The sequence below is a fragment of the Biomphalaria glabrata genome, chromosome 14 (assembly GCF_947242115.1).
Source record: "Biomphalaria glabrata chromosome 14, xgBioGlab47.1, whole genome shotgun sequence".
Lineage (NCBI taxonomy): Eukaryota > Metazoa > Mollusca > Gastropoda > Planorbidae > Biomphalaria > Biomphalaria glabrata.
In genome coordinates, this window is record NC_074724.1 from 10,781,549 (window position 1) to 10,801,211 (window position 19,663).

The 19,663-nt window shown below is 31.9% G+C and overlaps 2 protein-coding genes across 6 annotated transcripts; one reads left to right on the forward strand and one right to left on the reverse strand.

Moving 5' to 3' along the window:
- The first annotated feature begins 4,147 nt into the window (after positions 1-4,147).
- LOC106051334 (uncharacterized) lies at positions 4,148-13,997 on the forward strand. Of its 5 annotated transcripts, XR_008774703.1 has the most exons (5): positions 4,148-4,208; positions 7,114-7,220; positions 7,377-7,443; positions 9,187-9,357; positions 9,871-13,997. XR_008774703.1 is itself a non-coding variant. In XM_013206508.2 (4 exons), exons 1-4 carry the CDS (start codon positions 4,190-4,192, stop codon positions 9,306-9,308), a joined length of 315 nt encoding a protein of 104 aa, XP_013061962.2. In that variant the 5' UTR covers positions 4,154-4,189; the 3' UTR covers positions 9,309-9,653. The 5 variants fall into 5 exon arrangements, 1 of the variants encoding a protein (XP_013061962.2); XM_013206508.2 differs by lacking the exon at positions 9,871-13,997 and having other exon boundaries at positions 4,154-4,208; positions 9,187-9,653; XR_008774704.1 differs by lacking the exon at positions 9,871-13,997 and having other exon boundaries at positions 4,185-4,221; positions 9,187-9,653.
- A 242-nt stretch (positions 13,998-14,239) lies between these two features.
- Positions 14,240-19,135, reverse strand: LOC106051331 (uncharacterized). The gene is made up of 3 exons (XM_013206502.2): positions 18,997-19,135; positions 16,526-17,354; positions 14,240-16,015 (listed from the first exon to the last, which is right to left on the reverse strand). The coding sequence occupies exons 2-3, from the start codon at positions 17,309-17,311 to the stop codon at positions 15,851-15,853; spliced, it is 951 nt and encodes a 316-aa protein (XP_013061956.2). The 5' UTR covers positions 17,312-17,354; positions 18,997-19,135; the 3' UTR covers positions 14,240-15,850.
- Positions 19,136-19,663: the final 528 nt, after the last annotated feature.

Below are 19,663 nucleotides of genomic sequence, written 5' to 3' on the forward strand. Positions count from 1 at the left end.
TGAGGAATTACAAGAGTTAGCCATTTCCGAAACCAATTTTACGATTGAAAAAATGTTCCGGAACTGTGTAACTAGCTTACTATAGTTCTTCTTGTGGCTGCTGTCAAATTACAGTAAGTCACTATTGACCTGTGATTACACTTGTTTAGTTTACACACACACACACACAAAATGCTTGTTCACAGATGTACATGTATGTGTATCCAAATTATGTGAAAGTTTAGCAGCAATTTTTTTTTATAAGTGTGTAAATACATCTTCTGGCACCCATATAAAACTCCAGCGTAAGTACTGATCGAACTTCTCTATCAGGTCATAATTTGCTTGGAGTTACGTCCTTTAGAGCTGAATCAGCTTATGCTCTAAATGGTGAGTTGATAGTATTGAAAACTGCTTCTTGACATCTTTAAATTTGTTTTTATAAATTCCACAATTAATAATAATAATAATAAGGCTAGTCTTCGAGTCTGAAGATTAGTGAGGAATGCACTATTTCCCGTGGCTGCGCAGTCCCAGATGTGACCTACATATTTTGCCATACCTAGGGCAAGCATAACCATATTGTCCGCAGGTGGTCGCTTTAGATTTTCTTTTCGTCACTTGCGTTTTTCCTAGGCAGCCTTCGTGAGTGAACTCCAGCTGTCTCGTTCTGAGGCCGCATGAAACCAGGTGCTGTCTTCTATGTCAGTCAAGAAAAGTTAACGCCTAAGCTGGTCTTTGAAGCGTTTTCGTGGGGCACCTCTGTTACGTCGACCACCTTTTAGCTCACCAAAAAAAGACTTCCTTTGGCATACGTTCGTCTCCCATACGAGATACGTGCCCTACCCAGCGCAACTGTCGGACCAAAAGAAGTCCCTCTATACTGCCAATATCGGCGTTCGCAAGAACATCGCTGTTTGTAGTGCGGTCTTGACACCGTATGATGGAGCGCAAGCATCTTTGGTGGAAGCGCTCAAGAAGTCTTAAATTAGATGTTTCCTATATAGTGTCCATGTCTCGGAGCCATACAGAAGGGTTGAGAGAACCACCGCCTGTTAGACACTGATTTTTGTAGGCAGGCGGAGCGATCTGTTCCACCAAACTCTCGCCTGAAGGCGTCTAAATGTGCTACTGGCCCTGGCCAGACGGTTATTAACTTCCTTTGAAAGTGAGGCGTCATTTGACACTATACTACCTAGATATGTAAAGTGGTTTACCACATTAAGGGGCTATCTGTTTACGGTGATCCTTGGGGCTGAGTATGTTTTATTAGGCGACTTCTGGAACATGACTTCTGTTTTCCCAAGGTTTATAGATAGACCGAAAGAGGCGGCAGCGTGTGCAAATTCGTTTACCGCGTTCTGGAGGTCATGTTCATTGTGAGTTAGCAGGGCGCAATCATCGGCATAGAGAAGCTCCGTTATGATCATCTCCTTTGTTTTTGTATGGGATAGTAGACGTCGAAGATTGAACACATTGTCGTCAGAACGAAACCGGATATAGATAGCTTCGTACAATCGCTGCCTCATTTGACCCAGCATTACGCCAAAGAAGATAGGGAATAGAGCAGGAGCAAGTACACAGCCCTGCTTCATGCCATTTTCTATTGGGAAGTGATCAGAAAGGGCACCATTGTGTCTGATCTGGTCTCTTTGCCCCACGCGAAACTGCTTGAGAATAGATAGGAACGTAGATGGGCATCCCAGCCTGGCCAAAATCCTCCACAAACCATCGCGACTGGCCGTGTCGAAAGCCTTGGTGAGGTCCACAAAGGCAGCGTATAGGTTTAAGTTCTGCTCTTTGCATTTTGACAAGTCTAACTGCTCCAACTATAGAGGCATTACACTTCTGTCAGTAGCAGGAAAGATCTTTGCTCGAGTGTTGCTTTACCGACTAACCCACTATTTAGTGAATGTGGTTTCAGAGCCGTTAAGGTACATCTGAAATTCCACATTTAAGGAATCTAAATAAGTCTTGTACTTTTAATCTATTTCTACAAATAGTTTTACCTTTTAGCAAAGGAAAGTTACAAAACATGTTACTCTTGCTGGCCTGGAGAAATTGGAAAGCCTTGTTTGAAAAGATTTAACATGCACTTACATTTCTTGTGCAAACAACCCATTGCAATAGTTGCCATGAAAAACATGAAATCTGTCTTCCACTCTTCATTAGAAATATTAACAAAGTCACAGTCCAATGTCTTTCTAGGAGCATTTAATAACCACTTCTTGCTTGAGATTTTACATTCTTCTCATTACCTTGCTCATGCTAAGCTAGCGATACATCGGAATATTTTGTTTCTAGATCTTCAAGTACTTTTCGGAACTTTCTGTGGTTAAGGCCACTAGATCAGATAACTTTTATTGCAATGAAATTTAGGTTGATAGGCCATAATAGATAGATATTTTAAGCAGCTTTGTTCCGTAATTTGCCCACCCCTGATCTAGAGTGTAGGCCATATATATGACTCCAGAACAATGATACACAAAATGGTAAGCATCAGCCTACATCAAAGCCAATGAGCCAGATCTGGTTTACGGTGCGTTGCTATATCCGGCACGTCGAGACGTCCACACAAAGCGTATAAAAAATCCCATCAAAGTGGAGAAAAATCTTACATTTCCTTTTGTTGAAACTCTCAATCTTTCTTAGATGATATTTCAATATTCTGATATTTATATTATTAAAAGAAATAGGCCTAACGTTTGTGTTTTAGGCAACATATATTGACAGTTATTTTTACATTTTGGAAATTTCTACTGCTGTCTTGAGCTGGCTTAATTTTGTCTTTGAAATCAATGTGTATGTGACACATGGCATCATTTCTGCATTTCTGGTCATGTTCTTTTGATATCAACGCGAATGATAATAACCATAACATTTGTACATTAAATGAAATTGAAGAGCCAAAGAAAATAAAAATAGAAGCTTACTTTGCGAATAGTCTAAAGATTTGAGGCTTGACGGGGATATTTACTAAGAAGAAAAAAGAAAATTAGTTAGCGGTAAAGGCAAACTACAGAGTTTTGCAAATTTTAAGCAAAGAAATGACAAAAATTTCCAACGACAAATGCATATATAGGGCCTAATCCTGTTTGATATTATAGCAAATCATGAAAAGATAAATGCAGTTGAAGCCATCATCCTTTCTTGCTTGTCAATTGCAAGACTTGCAAGAATGTGTAAAAAAAAAATCTCATCTAAAAATTAAGAGCAGACAATAAGCAGCAGATCTCAAAATATTTTCCAATTGCTGTTGACTAGTCTCCACTGACATACCTTTTACTCTTCAACTATAATAATGATGTTTAAAAAAACTAAAATGGGAATGGGCCAGCCAGGAAAACCATTGACGTGCAGTGCCTTAGCAGAGTTTAAGCCTTTGGTCAACATGCATGACGTAATCATCGTAAAAAAAAACAAACTTCTGTAGGCCTATTATATTATAGGCTATAAGATAAGATAGTTTTTTCTTTTTTTTGTTACTCTTAATAACTGGCATTTTTCTAGGTGGAAAGACATGCTTCAATTTGATTCCCCATTTCTGTAATTTATCTAATTCTCTTTATAGTAGGCTACTTTGTAGTGTAAATTTCTGTATCTTGTGTTGTTTTTATTGTTTTATATATTATGCAATCGTCTGCAAATAATCGGACTTTCGTTCCTGAACTAAAGCAATTTGGTAAATCATTTATGTAAATTAAAAATAGCAGTGGACCTATAATTAGACATTTCCTTGAGGTACACCTGATTCGAGTTTACTGTTACTGGTGTTGATTTAGAGCCATTTATCATTAAAGTTTGTTCCCTCCACATCAGAAAATCCTTAATCCACTGATGCAACGGACCATCAATGCAAAAATATTTTAATTTTTTAAGAAAACTATAGTGGTGAAGTTTGCAAAAGCCTTGGAAAAATCTAGGGTGCGGGAGAGCCGGAGAGGAGTCCATAAGTGCAAATCCATTGAAGGTGTCCCCAAATGAATGCCCGAAATTTGTTTTTACATTGAATATTACGACATTATCTCCCTCCCTTTGGCTACGCCCATGATTGCTGGAAGTCAAACTTGGCGGTAAAAGAATATCTCCGTTAATTTCATTATTTTTTTAATAGTGCGAAACGAAAATGCTGAATGTAAAATAAAATATCTATAGGTCTGTGTTTATTGTTTACACGTCTCCAGTGAGTTACGATCTAGATCACATAGAAATGTCTCGTCGAGTGGCAGGTTGTGTGTTTGTGTTAGTTTACACTTGTTTTGAAATTTGACAATTTCAGTTTTGTAAACTAAGACTCATTCTAGAATCTAGATCTTATAGGAGGATAGATCTAAAGTAGAATCTAGATGAGATTATCATGAGATCACTCATTCACTGAGTGACTATCACAATCTCTCAATCTGAGAATCTCAGATGAATCTGAATCTCACAATCACAATTGAATGTGAACACTAACAACAGTCACCGTCAGTGGAACAGTCAGTCAGTAGCTGGTTTTCAACAGGGGTGCTACTACTCTACTCTCTATTAATATTATCTAGCACCTCCGGGGTGCGATTTCTTTAAATGAAATTTTTCTTCAAATCGGGGGGAGCTGGGAGCCAAAAGGGTGTATCGCCATATCGGCGTATGGCCGTATGTGGGCTCTGGGCATAAAAGTTGGTTGTAGAGATAAAAGAAGAAACTAGAGTCTAGTAGAGTCTAGATTAGATCTAGATAATAGAGATGCACTGAAACAAAACAAATATTAACACATTTCTTCAAAATTAACCCTGGCAAATTGGTTATATTTATAGACAAGTCATAGTTAGTTTGCTTCTAATTTAAGAACAGAAACATTGTTAGAAATTCATTCAAATTGAGTTCAGGAATCCCTTTTTCTATGCATAAATTCTTACTCATTTGCTGTTATCGGAGGGCATATATTGTTAGTATCAATCTCTTCTAAAGTTTTATTGAATTACCATATCAGATAAAACTTTAAAAAGTATTCCAATAATATTCCAATAATCTACTTTGAATGAGAACATTTTCAAATGTGGTTATGAAACCAAGTCTGCTTCTCAAACACATATCCTTAAAGTATATTAATAATATTTATGAATAATTTAAAAACTTTCTACAATTCAAACAAGATTAAAAGCAAATTTTATGTCAACGCTGTTTTAGTGACCTCTTAGAAAATTGCATAGCTTTTTTTTTCTGTAAAAAAAACAAAACAAAAAACTTATGTCTTATATTATAATGTTTAAGAAGTGATTAAAACTAAAATTAAAAATTGTTTAAAACTTATCTGTGACACAAAAGACTTTGCTTAGTGATAAAATATTATTTCAAAATTGTGTAGTTTTGTAGCTTATTGCGACATATGGGATATCAGTGGTTGGAAGCTACAAAGGCTTCATAAGTAATATAGAATAAAGAAAATCCAGGTCTATCCACTGTTTACCTTGTGAATTGTGATACACAGGCAACATTTTGTTAAAATTTTTGCCTACAACTCCATTTGAATCTAGTTAAGTTAGCTTAACTTTCAACAGTTTTGTGAAACAAATGATGAGCAACAAGTTAAACTCTTATTAGATAATGTAAACTGAAGTTTGCTGTATTTTGAATAGTAATTGTATTGCTCATTTTGTTAATCTCTTAAATACAATTTTGGAATTTTTTTGAGAAACAAAGATTCATTGGTTGGCATATGAATGAAACCAATCTCCGACTGCAAGGAAAAAAATTGACTTTAATTGAATAAAACATTTTCTCTTTTATCGAGATATTAAATCTATCTTAAAGAGTTTTACAATCTTTTTTGTTGACAAATGAGTTACTGCCTAAGGACATCAATGTCTGTGCAGTACAATTAACAATGCTCTATGAAGAAATGATGATTAGCTTCTACGATGTAATAAATAAAAAAAATTAAATATAAATGACATCTGTTACTGATGTTCAAATAGAGTTGTAGGAAAAAATAGATTTTTACAAAATTATGTCTTCAGTAAAAAGAATATTAACATAGTAAGCACAAAAGATATGTGGCTGCACTTCAATGTTTCTGTAAGATTCCAAAACTGTGGTTGAAAATGGAACATTTTTAGCTTTTTCCATCAACATACATGGTTAAACTAGAGTTAGATTTAGTGCGTAACAAACTTAATGAATAAGCAAAGAAATAGACTGGATGTAGCCACTAGAGGAGACCTTCCCCTTGCATTGGCTAATTTAAAGCTTCACATTTATTATATTGTCAGACTGCAAGAGGCAAAAGGTTCCTATCAGCTTAATTTCATTTTTTAGTGAACTCAGCAATAATAATATTTATATTAAAAATAAAAATAAATTTACAATTAAACTTAAAAATAGTAGGCCTAATATTTACAATAACTTAAATTAAAAAGGGACTATTTGAAAGAAAGCATGACAATGAGATTAATTTGTATGTGTAATCACTGCAAATTATTTGACATAATTTTTTTTATAATAGAAGTTATAAAATTAATGATTAAAAATTAACAAACTAAATAACATTTTATTCAAATTTGCCTTCACACAATTCTTAGAGGCTGGTACATTTTTTAAAAGAAAAATATGAAAAAGGAGCAGTAGAAGACCACTGGCTATATGAAAAGTTCAAAGTGGATCTGCTATACCTGAGTCACTTAATTATTTACCTGTGATAGTTAATACACAGCAGCAAAAAAAATAAAATAATTAAAAATGAAGGAGTTAAGGACAGAGAGCCATCTCCATAATCTCTACTAAAAGTTCTTCTGGTGACCATTTGCATGATATTCAAAGTAATTTCTAATAATTGCAAAGAATATTCATAATTTAAAAAGTATGGCTCTATAACATTTTCACTACCATTTTGTTTTGTTAAAGGAATTAATTAAAATAGTGAAAATAGAAATTCTATCAAAGAAATGGGAAAATCATAACAAAGAATTACCAAAAAATAAGCAACAATAATAATAAACCTTTTTCTGAACTACCTTTGATCATTGTACAATTGTATTTTTCTGTACATGACATTTATGCACAATTTTTCATTTTCTATCACAATTTTGATGATAACCAATTAATAACATTTTAACTCAGTGATATACTATTTTTTTATTTTTTTTTGCTTCACAGAAACTGATCGCAATGGAATACATATTTTATTGAGATATAATGGAGAGGATTATGAATATCTTCTTCAAGAGTCACACTTCAGTTCTTCTACTTTTAAAGTTAAAGATGTAAGTTGTTGGACATAACATGTTACCTATGTTTTAAACTTGAAATAACTTTCTATTTAATATTAATTATCACTCCACAATGTATTTAGAATGTATTTATTTATATATATTTATATAAATCTATTTATATATCTCTACTTTAATTTTTTTTTATAGCTCATATCAAAGATTCTTAATGAATTAGAGGAATCACAGTTGAACCATATTTTGGTTATTAAAAAAGGTATATTATTCTGTGCATGTCTTACAGTACAATAACAATATAGATGCAAATAAGAACAACATTCACACACGAAAACACATACACACTCATAACCAGCGCTTTACAAATTAAAGTTACATGTTAATGAAAGAATATTGTACAAAAAAATGTGTTAAACTGTGTATAGTTTGGAGACTGGAGACACGAGAGGGTATGTGTCAATGTCTGATGAGAGAAAGATGTTTGTTCTGTTCATACGATACAGGTGGGTGACTGTTAGTCCCGAGGGAATACAATTGTCTACTTGGTGCTTTTGTACAGGTACATCTATGAAAAGTAAGGGTGGAGAGAAAAAGGTATATAAGGCCTGATTTTTGTAATGTTAATTAGATAGAACTTGAGCTAGTAAATTAAGAACTTATGCTAGTTAAGTCAGAACTTGGAGTTATTGAGAGAAATTTTAGTTAAAACTTGTAGTGAAAAGTGAGAGCTTGTAGTACAGATAGTAGTTGTATAAAGTTTTGTATAATAAATATATTGAAACTGACACACATTTACTTGTCCTTGCATGGAAATAATCAACAGTAAGTAAAGATACCAAATTTATCAGATATTATTTTGAGCTCAAAGTTTTCTGTGACTAGCCAAATGACCAACTACCTTTATTTTTATGAAGATAGGTGAACTTACACATGCCCCTAAATACTAAATGAAAAATTCCTGCTGTCATGGAAAATATAAAATATTAGGCTCAAAAGTCACTCAGCCTAGATTATTTTAAATAGACTTTTTAAAAAAATTATCCTAATATTTCTTTAAGTTGCCTTGGAGCTTGGCAGAGATCCCAATGTTCTTTGCTTTCTAAAATAAATTACAGTTTCTCAAACTAGTCTGCACCGCCTCCTTCAGTAGTGATTCAACAATGGTTCATCTTATATTAATAAGATAAAAAGCATGGGCATTAGCTAAACTTGAAACAATGTTGCTGACACAACAGTTACCCCCTTATTATGGAGCATGTGTGTGTTTTATGGTGACGTTGAGAAGACATTAGCAATTGGTTGTAAATGATGCAACATAGATGGCATTGTCATCATTTGGTCTCAGTTAGGAGAGATGACTCCATAATGTGAGAAAGGTTGAGTTGTTGTACTGAGATTTTGTTAAAAAAAATATTACTTAAGTCTAGTAGGTACATTTATTTTATCTCATATTAACTTGATTTTGTCTATATTATATTAAAATTTATATTTAGTATTATTCATTGAAGGGAAGTGATAATATGCCTGCAAAGTGTTCATTGTTTTCTTCAACTGTTTCCTCTTTTCTGGTGGCTGCTTCTTGTCTTGGATATCTTTATTCTTTTTCACAAAGAAGTTAATTCATTTCAAGTTTATTAGTTAAGATATAGTATGTCTACCATGGTTTAGCTGTCTACCAGCAGTTTGGTTATAAGTCAATGACCGTCAACACCACCTCTTTCCATGCAGCTTAAGTGTATTCCTTTTTTTTTTCATTGCTCTATGTTTAACAAAATTATCTATGTTAAACCAAGTTACCTTATTATTTAAAAAATCATTATAATATGATAACCTGTATTGAAAATATAATAACCTAATTAATGCTGAAATGCATGAAATGTAATCTCAAGTAACAGCCTAGTTACTTAGTTAATGTGATTAAATAAATATCATTTTATTTAACATCTTAACCCAAAACATGATTCTGTATTAACTTTCTCTTTTTTTTTTTTTTAAACTCTAGAGGATAACACTGAGCTAGTAATGAATGGTGAAAGCCTCTTGTCACTTTATCATGAAACTTTACAAGAGTCTGTTTATGTGGAGATCAGATCGCAAACTATTAACAGTGGTACATCTAGTTGATTATCTCAAGGTTTCATGAGAGGACAGATGTTGTTGTTTTTATTACCAGGTGTGTGTATACTTAAGATGTATTCTTTTTTCCTTGATATATCTTTTTTTCAAGATTTTAAATACAACCTAAATACAACTCTCTTACTATAAGAATGATCATTTTTTATTATTATAAATGATTAAGTTAATCCAATTTTATTATTGCTTTAGAAAAAACAACTCTTTTCATAAATTGATTTTCATTTATAATTAATGCACACAGATGGAAGATTAAAAGCTGTAAAGGGCATCCAGGCAAAACTTTATAAAATAAATTAATTTGTAGGTAATTGTTGGTATTCTAGTTTTGCCCCCCCCCCCCCCCCCCCCCAAAAAAAAAAAAAAAAAAACAGCAAGTTTTTTTTATGTGTCTGTGTGGTTAAAGCTAACATAATTATGTTCTCATTTCATTAAAAAGAATTTTAAAAATATATATATAAAAATAAGGACTTTGTTATTAAACAATGCATAGTTTTCCAACAAAACAGTAAAAAGATGCTTTTATTGGTTCTTATTGTTGATCATTATCTAGCATCTAGCTTCCCATTGGTTCTCAACCTTTTAAGAATAAGCAAATGATATTGGTCCTCTTACAGCCAAAAGGAACACTTACAGATAAAAGCATTCTGCATTCATTGGAGGGACATGTAGACTTTTCATATTGCCTTTTTTATTTACCCTGCTTGGCGATCTTTTACATTAATACTTTGTTTTTTTTGTCTGATAAATGGTATTATTGATTTCCTAACACAATGTTTATGTATATCATATAAAACAATGCTTATACTAAAGATCACTCTCTTACGTCTCAAGAAATGAGTTTAATCAAGCCTGTAGCTTTTAGGTTTGCTGCATGAAAGTAAGTTCTTTGACCATTTTCTAAGCAGCACTAAAGTCTGCGTTTTGAGAACCTAAGTTTATGCCAAAAAAGCTTCATTGGTGCTGATGCATCTTTCTGTCTGATTGATTCTCCTTTCATAATGGGTCCATTTAAGCTTTTAAACTTGGTTTAGTCACTTTCTCATATAGACATATTGAAATATATGATTGATTTATAAAATATTCTGCATTGGTGTTAGCACAAAACATTTTATTTAGAAGTGAGTTATATGGGACAATCCATCTGTTGTCTTCATTTCTTGCCAAGTATTTTTGTTGGATTGTGTAATATTTGCTGTGTATTCACTATCTCTCAATTTTCTCTCTTTTTTATTTTACAATAGAAATCCATGTTTACTTATTTGTGTTTTTTTATCTGTCTTTTGGATTTTTTGGGAACATCTTCCTTAAATCATATATGGTGAGTTATTGTTGAGATCTTCACATGGGCCATAGATTGAAACCAATCATTATAGATGGACTGAACACTGACCTGCCATGTAATAAAAAGTCCTTTTAAATCACTTTGTTGTTCATGAGTGCATGACAAATTTGAAGCATTCCTTATCCCATCAAGCCAACTTTGTTGAGTTCAGATGTTTTTATCTAGCCTTATACACTGCCTTATTTAAAGTCATCCATTTTGCAAGATGCATTTTGCTTTTCCGATTCTTGGAAGTGTTAATCAAACATTCTCTTTTAGCTTGAAGTCTAGAAGCTCTTTTCTTTCTTACTAACACAAGGTATTTTTGTCCATTTATCATCAGTAGTAGCATGCCACATTTACAGAGTAGTAAAATATGAGAATAATACAAATTATCAAAATAGTAAAAAATTTCCTGTATTTATATCAAAAATTGTGTTAAATGTACATCAGTGCTTTTAAGCAAAGCATTTTTAATCATTTTTCTTTTCTTAAGTGAAAGTAGCACTTTTATTTGTAGACATTAGAAACCTTTTCTAGAATTCCAATTCTTTTAAGACTGTTTTAGTATTTTTGTGTTAGTGTTCAAATGAAGCTGGCAGCAAAGAAATAAATGACTTTCAAATAGGGAAGCTAACTTAATTCATGTATATTTCAGATCTCTTTTATATGTTAATGATAATAATAATATGTAAACAATATGTTGTGATGATTACTGGTTTGTCTGGTATTCCTGATATTCAGATTAGCTGGTTTAAATCTGTATCATATCCTTTTGTTTTTTTAATTATAAATACACTTTCAAATTTATATGAATACTTTTTATTTCCATGTTTTTGTATGAAAAAATAAATTATATTGCAAATGAATGTTGTTTGCAATAGTATTATAATTTTTAAATTATACTTTTAATAGACATAGTTTTTGAAGTGTCTTTCAGGGAATTACACTTTTCAATTTATGCTCAATTTTACTTCATGTTGTTAATTTTATGTTAATTACTTTTGTATGGCGTATCTATCATGCTATGTCATGCTCAGTGCACTCTGGTCCAATCTCTTTTCTGGAGTTTAATTTGCTGCCTTAAGACGCTCAGCAAACACAACTCAGCCCAAGCCAGGATTTAAACTTAAGCCCCTTAGCTAGCTGTGTGTATGTTTATATGGTGATGGTAGGAAGATGTTAGCCATTGGAATAGTTGTCGTTTGGTCTTAGGACACACGACTCCAGAATGAAAGGTTGTGTTATTGTAGTGAGTTAGATTTTGTTAATATTATTCCCAAAGTCTACTACATGTATTTCATTTATCACAAGTTGATTTTGTCTATATTATAAATAATGTGTTATTTAGTTTGTTCACAAAAGAAGTTATTCAAGTTATTTGAAGTTTTATTTGTTAAGATACATTACGCCTACAACGGTTTAGTTGTCTACCAGCAGTTTGATGCTACAAGTCAACAACCAGTAAAAATACTAGCCAATCAGTTTATGCCTCCCAATATTAACTTGACTCAATGTTTAAGGAATCATTATATATCATCTGGGACTGCATAGCCACAGGAAATACTGCATTCCTCATTAATCTTTGGACTTGAAGACAAGCCTTATTATTATAATGTTCATTTTTCTAGAACTCTAAGAATTCAGAAATGTTGTTCTTATTGTATTTATTATCCATTGGATTTCTTTGAGTACATGTAAGTTGTATTTCTATCCCTATTTATCAAAATATTGTTAAAATTTCAAGACATATCAAACTCATGACATTTAGCAATATACTCCCCCTAATTTGACAACCATTTTTTCATCTCTTTTTGTATTATTTTTTTTATCAATATTTAAAGCTCAATACCAGTATTGTTGTGTTTAAAAAATGAGAATTATGAGTTTTTGTGTATGAATATATCTTGCACAATGATTGTTTTATGAAAACAATGTAGCCTACATATCATTTTAAGTTAACATGTAAAATAAAAAGCAATTTAGAAATCGGTTTGAATTATCTGTAAACCTTATCTAGACTCTTGTAATAAATTCAGTGGAATCCATAAAATTTGAAACTCTTCTTAATTCAAATTCATTTTTTTCAAACTCTTTGTTCTTTTTGAATAAAAAGTGGTTTAGCTGTGAAGTCAATTATGCCCATTTCTGATAAAACAAAACATTTAAATTGTGTGATTTGCTACCACCCATTACAAGACAGCATTCGATCTTTCAGTCTATTTCCTAGCATTCCATTAGTGTGTGTGCATGGTGTAAGGTACATCATGTTCAGGCCCAGTGTTGGGATCACTATTACATGCTGTATAGCTGTTTTCTAAGTTCTAAACAGAATGACATCATCAATGTAAGTCCAAATTCCTTAAAGAGAAAATACTTATCTTTGACTATTGAAACAAAAATAAAAGTCATTACTTAAGGATGTCAAAAAATCAAGTGTACAAATCGACTAAATAATTTCTTATTGCAAACCGCAAGTACCTGTACAAGTTGTAGTCATTTTCATTTTTAAAATATATTTTAAAAATAGTATTACATTATTTTTTTCTTATTATGTAATTGCTTTATGTTGATTTTGGGCTTGAAATGTAGCAGACTAAATTCTAGTAGAGAAATGTATTTGTAATAATTATTACTATGCTATGCATTTATGTTGCCCTACTCAAAATTAAATATCAATATCACACTACAGTAGATCCCTGGACACATTGGCATCATGGGAAATGAAAAGGCAGATAAGCTATCAAAGGCAAGTTCATCTATGGAACAACCAGACAGACCTGTAAGCCACTTCACCCTAAGGTCAATGTTAATCAACAATCACAAAGAGGAGTGGCTCAACCAATGGGCACCAGGAAACACAGGCAGAGCCAAAATAAACTCCACACAACTTCCCCCTTTGCAGACACTGCGCCCACCCTTATGAAACCTTAAACTATATCCTCTTTGAATGCCCCTCCCTAACCCACCTTAGGCAGACCCTACGTCCACTCCAGCCCAACATAACCAACACCCTGTACGGCAGTGCTGAACAACTGAAGAAAATGGCAAACTATTTTTCCTTGGCACAGTCTGCAAAAGAGCTGACAGCTCAGCAGCAATAAAGCTGGCTAGAAGAAGAAGAAGTGGCCGGTGCCCTACACTTGATTTTTTGACATCCATAAGTAATGACTTTTATTTTGTTTCAATAGTCAAAGATACTGTTTACATTTGGGGGGGTATTTTGTGACTTATGTATAAATCTTTTATTTGCATAATGTTATTTGCTAATATTTAATTTGTACCATTAGCTTCAATTTTATATTCTTCTGATTTTGCAAAGTTTATTTTATAAATTTATTATTATTATTACAATGCATGACTTTTGTTATTGTTGTTTTTTTTTATTTTATTAGTATGACTAGGCCCATTTATTTCTAAAACATATAAATAGATATATAGAATAATAAGAAAAAGAAATGTAATTTTAAACAAAATAATTATGCCTTAATTGCTTTCTTAAAAAATAAATAGATAAATATAATAAAGTTGCCATGAAGTAATTTTAGTTATTTATTAAAACAATGACACAAAACAGTAAAAAATTCAAACTTAAATATTATATTCAGAATACTTTTATTCATTTTTCCGTTTTTTTCTAAGATATATTTTTTAATACCATACAAAAATATTAACCATCAGAAGTTAACATTTCCTTAAATCAAAGCGTAAGAACACATCATGAATAATAATTTATAATAACAATAATAATAATAGTTGATTTAAACATAATTATTAGCACGTAGAACTTTGTGCTGCAAGCTGTCTTATGGTCACCAGCTCCTGATCTATCCTCAGGGTTGACTTTCAAAGCATTTCCTAAGTTTATGAACCAGTTACTTTCCTTTACACCTTTTCTTGTCACTGAGTGCTTGAGCCAGGATTGAACTGAATGACTCAAGATGTTATACCTTTGGGAACATGTTAAAGGTAGTAGAGAGCTAAATTCGTACTATTCCAATATATTAGTTACAGATGATGTAATCTAATTTTCAGGCAGGAGGAGCTAGTTGGCCTTGACACCCATCTAGGAGAAGAGAAACTCTGAATCCAAACCTCTGGCTATACCCAAAGATGGAAAAGGCTTCAGAAGTCAACCCCTGAGGAAAATTCAGGAGCTGGTGACCCTTAAGCAGCTTGCAGCACACACCCAGGGAGAGCCTGCAATGCTGCAGATCCCAAACTGTAATTGCTGTGAGGTCAAAAGTGTTCCAACCATAGCTAATACCTAGGCTTTCATTCTATTAGATGATCTGTAGTCACTTTGCAACAAAAAGAAACCATAGACTCATAAAATATTTAAACAAGACCAGTTATCATAATGTTATTTCAAGTTACCTAATAATGGTTAAGTTAGTTGGTTTAACATTTATTTATCTGCAAACTGTTTCAATGATAAATGCATACAGTATCACAGCTTTGAAATAGAAAACTTACATTGGGAAAAGAAACATTAAATACAATACACACTATTACATTCAATTAAAAAAAAAAACAGCAAAATTTAAAAGTATTCAGACCATATTTATTATTTTACTACATGGGTTTGAGGGCATTGGTGGCATACTTAGCTTCCAAACTGGGGGGAGTCTCAGGCTCAAATTTCTGTGAAAATTGGAATTTTGAATTTCAAACAGACTCGTATATAAAGTATATAATGAGGACTTTAATCTTGATACAACAAGTAATAATATGTCAAATAGATCTTTGTTTACATTACTCCATTTCTAAAATCCTCTCTCTCATTCTTTCAACACGCATTCGTACCATTCCACATTCACACTATGGTGCGAATGCTTGTTGAAAGAATGAGAGAGAGGATTTTAGAAATGGAGTAATGTAAACAAAGATCTATTTGACATATTATTACTTGTTGTATCAAGATTAAAGTCATTATATACTTTATATATGATTCTGTTTGGCACATAATTAACTTACATTTATGTATCTTTTAGCCTCATGTACAATACAAAAGTAAAGAGCAACATTACCTTTCCCCTATAGCCCAGTCACCTTCCTAAAGATGCAAAATTTATACTTTTTTTTTTAGTAATGTAGGAGAAATAAGTGTGATTGTCAATGTACATGGTTTAAAAGTAGGAAGACAAAATGCTATATCAAAGTATTTCTTATGGGTTTTAATTAGATAATAAAAGTAATCTAATTTCAATTATTTAATAATGATGTAATCACACTGGATAAGGTCTGACAGATAATGTCGAATCACCACATTATCCTCCATCATTTTTAATTGTCCAGCACCGTACTTTAGATACAGTTGCCAATTCTTAACACCTTCATGAAAGCCTCCTTCGTGAAGTAGCCATGCTTTAGTCTGGATAAAAATATAAAATGAATTGAAAAAGGTAGTGTAGGCTAATAATGCTTAGAAATAGAAGCTGTTTTTATTTTGTTATAATAGTTTCGAAATTCTATATATATATAGATCTGCTATATTAACGAGCAATATGTCATTAAAAGAAGATAACAATTACAAACTTAATAATTTCAGATATTTATGTCTGGTTTAGGATTTTTAATAGATAATCCATGAGAAAATTAGTTAAATTAACAAAGATATGTAAAAAGTGAGGCAATAGATAGATAATAGCTAGATAGAAAACCACACTCATTAAGAATGTCTGTGCTAAAACTAAGAATCTTTCCTGTAGCAATCATAGAAATTTATTTAATACAAATAAAAAGTTTTAAAATTTAGTGATGATTTCCTTATTAAATTAGGAACTATAATATAAACTTTTGAATGTAATAATTTATTTGGATGAGCAAACCCATATTATGTAAAAAAAAAATGTGATTAATATGACTTTGTTTCAAATCATACCTCTTTTACAACATCATCCAATTGCCAGATAAATTTTTTAGAGATTTCTCCATCAGGATACTGCACTTCCACCTCAACATTGATTAGCTGAGACTCTTTCTCAACATTTGTATGTTTCAACCATTGTTGACTCTCTAATTGCTTTGATGATACTCTTGATCCTAAACTGATTTGTTTCGGTCCCCCATGAGGGTGAGAAACAATAATTACTAAATCTTCTTTATTTTTAATTTCATTATATTGTTCAGTTAATTTTTCTTGTAATGTTTGAAGATTTGAAATAGCATTCTCAAAATGTTTAACAAGGTCTTCATCATGGGAACAAAACTCTAATAAACATGCATCTCTCTCAGGCCATCGATCCCTGACACTAAGTCCGTGTAAATGATAAACATTATCTTTTAAAAATATATCATCATAATTTACAACAGCCTGTGTCATCTTGATGTGCTTTTCATCACTAAACAAATGATCTGCTGTGCTGATGATAACTTTCCAATACACTTTCACAGGCGTTAAAGAATCTTTGCAAATCTGGCAAGGGCATGTTTTCAGAACAGGGTGGATATCTACAAACTTAATAAATCCACTTCCTACTACAGTTGTTTTTAATTGCTTGATAAATATCTTCACTGTCAATGATGCCAGTCCCATAGTTAAGTCATAAGTTGCTTGATTTCTAAATGGTGGAGGAAGATCTGTGATTTTAAATTTCGTGACTTGAAAATAGTCTCCATGGTCAGGATATTTTTTGCACTTTCCAAATCCATAATCTTCTTTCAGCATTATGATAGTTTTAGAAAAGTAGAACTAGACTAGATAATAGAACCTGTAGATTTGAAAAAAAAAATTAATAAAAATACTAAACAATCTAAATTCGAAAAGGTTAAATTAATAAAAATAAATAATCTTAAACTGAAAAGGTTAAATATTTTCTTTAAAAAAAAATAAAATAAAAAATAATCAAGCCTTGGGGATAGATCTAGATCTAGTTACTATACTATTACCATTATATTTTATATGCTGTGCTGGAAAGAGAATATCAATAAAACCAGTGAGAACTAATTATAAGTAAAGTAGAAATTAAATTAGATCTATAGGCTACATAAAATGTTGAACCATATTATAATCTTCAAATACAAAAAACAAAACCTATTCAAATACTCAGAAAGACACAAATATAGAGGCGTTCCTTGTTCCATATTATATGCTAGGCTAGGACTGATTTACATAAATCATCCTTTCTTCCCTATTGCTATAAGAGCATATATATGGAATGGGTTGTCTGATTGAGTCAGCCAGGAAAACCTAATGACTTGGAAAAATTTAAGTTATTGATTAACATGCAGCATGACTAGATTGAGCTACGAAAAAGCGTTGGACGTAATAAATATAATCTTTTTTTTTTTTTCGAAGTAACTATAAACGTCTGCATTTTATAAGATAAAATAATTATTTAATCTAGATCTATCTAGATCAGGGGTTCTCAACCTGTGGGTCGATTGACGATTTGCCAGGGGTCGCCTGAAACCATCGAAAATTGTCTACTCTTCTAATTCTATTGCTGTATGTGTGTGTGTGTGGGGGGGTCGCGGCAGAGTGGGGTATTGTAAAAAGGGGTCGCTGAGCATAAAAGATTGAGATTCGCTGTTCTAGATCATGTATGACTATAGTCTATATATATATATATAATATATTGATCTCTCTATATATAATATATGACTAATTTAGTAATTATAAATAATTTAAGAAATAGCTGCACTATACACCACTATATGTATCATCTAGACTTTTTTTTTCCGTTTATACTATACTCCAGATCTATGAATAAAGATTGTATTTAATTATCGGTATAATCATCAATCTATAATTATAATAATAGGTCAATACAATAGTCTCAATAGTGACAATAGATCTATCTAGTCACAATCTAGTGAAATCTAGTGGGCCTAAGCGCGCTATGGCCTATAGACTTGACTTATAGACATAGTTATGATAGTATAGATTATAGAGTGAGTATAGTATAATCATAGATATTCTTTAGTGGCTTTAGTTGAAGAAACTAGAAAGGATTAAAATATAGCATACAATTATTCTGTTATTATAAATTCATATAGACTATCATTTGTGGGCACAGAGTCAGAGGGTGGGAGTGCGAGTGCGCATTTAGGGGCCAGGCCAGATGATTAAATAAGACTATTAGTAAGTGTCACTCTGTGCAAATTAGTATATCTAGAAAACGCTACATTATTTATAGACAAAACATGAAAATAGATATCGGAATTTTCCGATTTTTGAACTATATATAGAGAGTCCAAAGTGATCTAAATATCGAAATATAGAGAATAAAATTTTTCAGTCGTAATTTCATCTTATAGATCTAGATATAGATTCTAAAATCTATAGATCTATCTAGGTCTATGTTACATTATTTTAAATAACTTCTGCACACAGAATGTAGAGCTACTTACACGCTTGAAAATAAATATTTGTTTTCTTTAAAAAAAACATTTATAAGGAGGACTTCAGATAGCGATTTTCAGCTGACATACTGGCTCTATACAGTATCAATTCTAGGAAATAGGACTAAATGAGTGGACTTTTCGCCACTTATAAATACCAACTAATCGTATTTCGAGTTTCGATTTTAACTATGCTGCTTGGTATTTTTCACTAGATCTAGGTCTAAATCTTTTTAGCGGCCCCCGAAAGGGGAAAAGACGCTATTAGTTTTGTGAGGAATATCTGTCCGTCCGTTCGTCCCGTTTAGATCTCGTAATCTAGAAAAGATAGTAAAAAATTGGACATCATGATATTTTAGATCATTCAAAGTTCTGATGCAACGGCTACTTTTTTTTCTTTTCTGAAAGCGAAAAATCTTTTTTTTTTCATACAAATACATCACTTTTACAACTATTCACTATAAATAGTAACAAACACGGGAGGCGCTTTATTAGGGGAGACGACTATCTACCAAATTTTTAACACATTTATGGAAACGGTTGTAGACTTTTTGTCAATTTTTTATATTTTGTTTTAACATTTGTATTGTTAAGTTATGCAAGATGTTACAATAAGTACTATAATTACAAAAAAAAATATGTTTACTAGTTTTTTTAAAGAAAAAATATTTTTAGT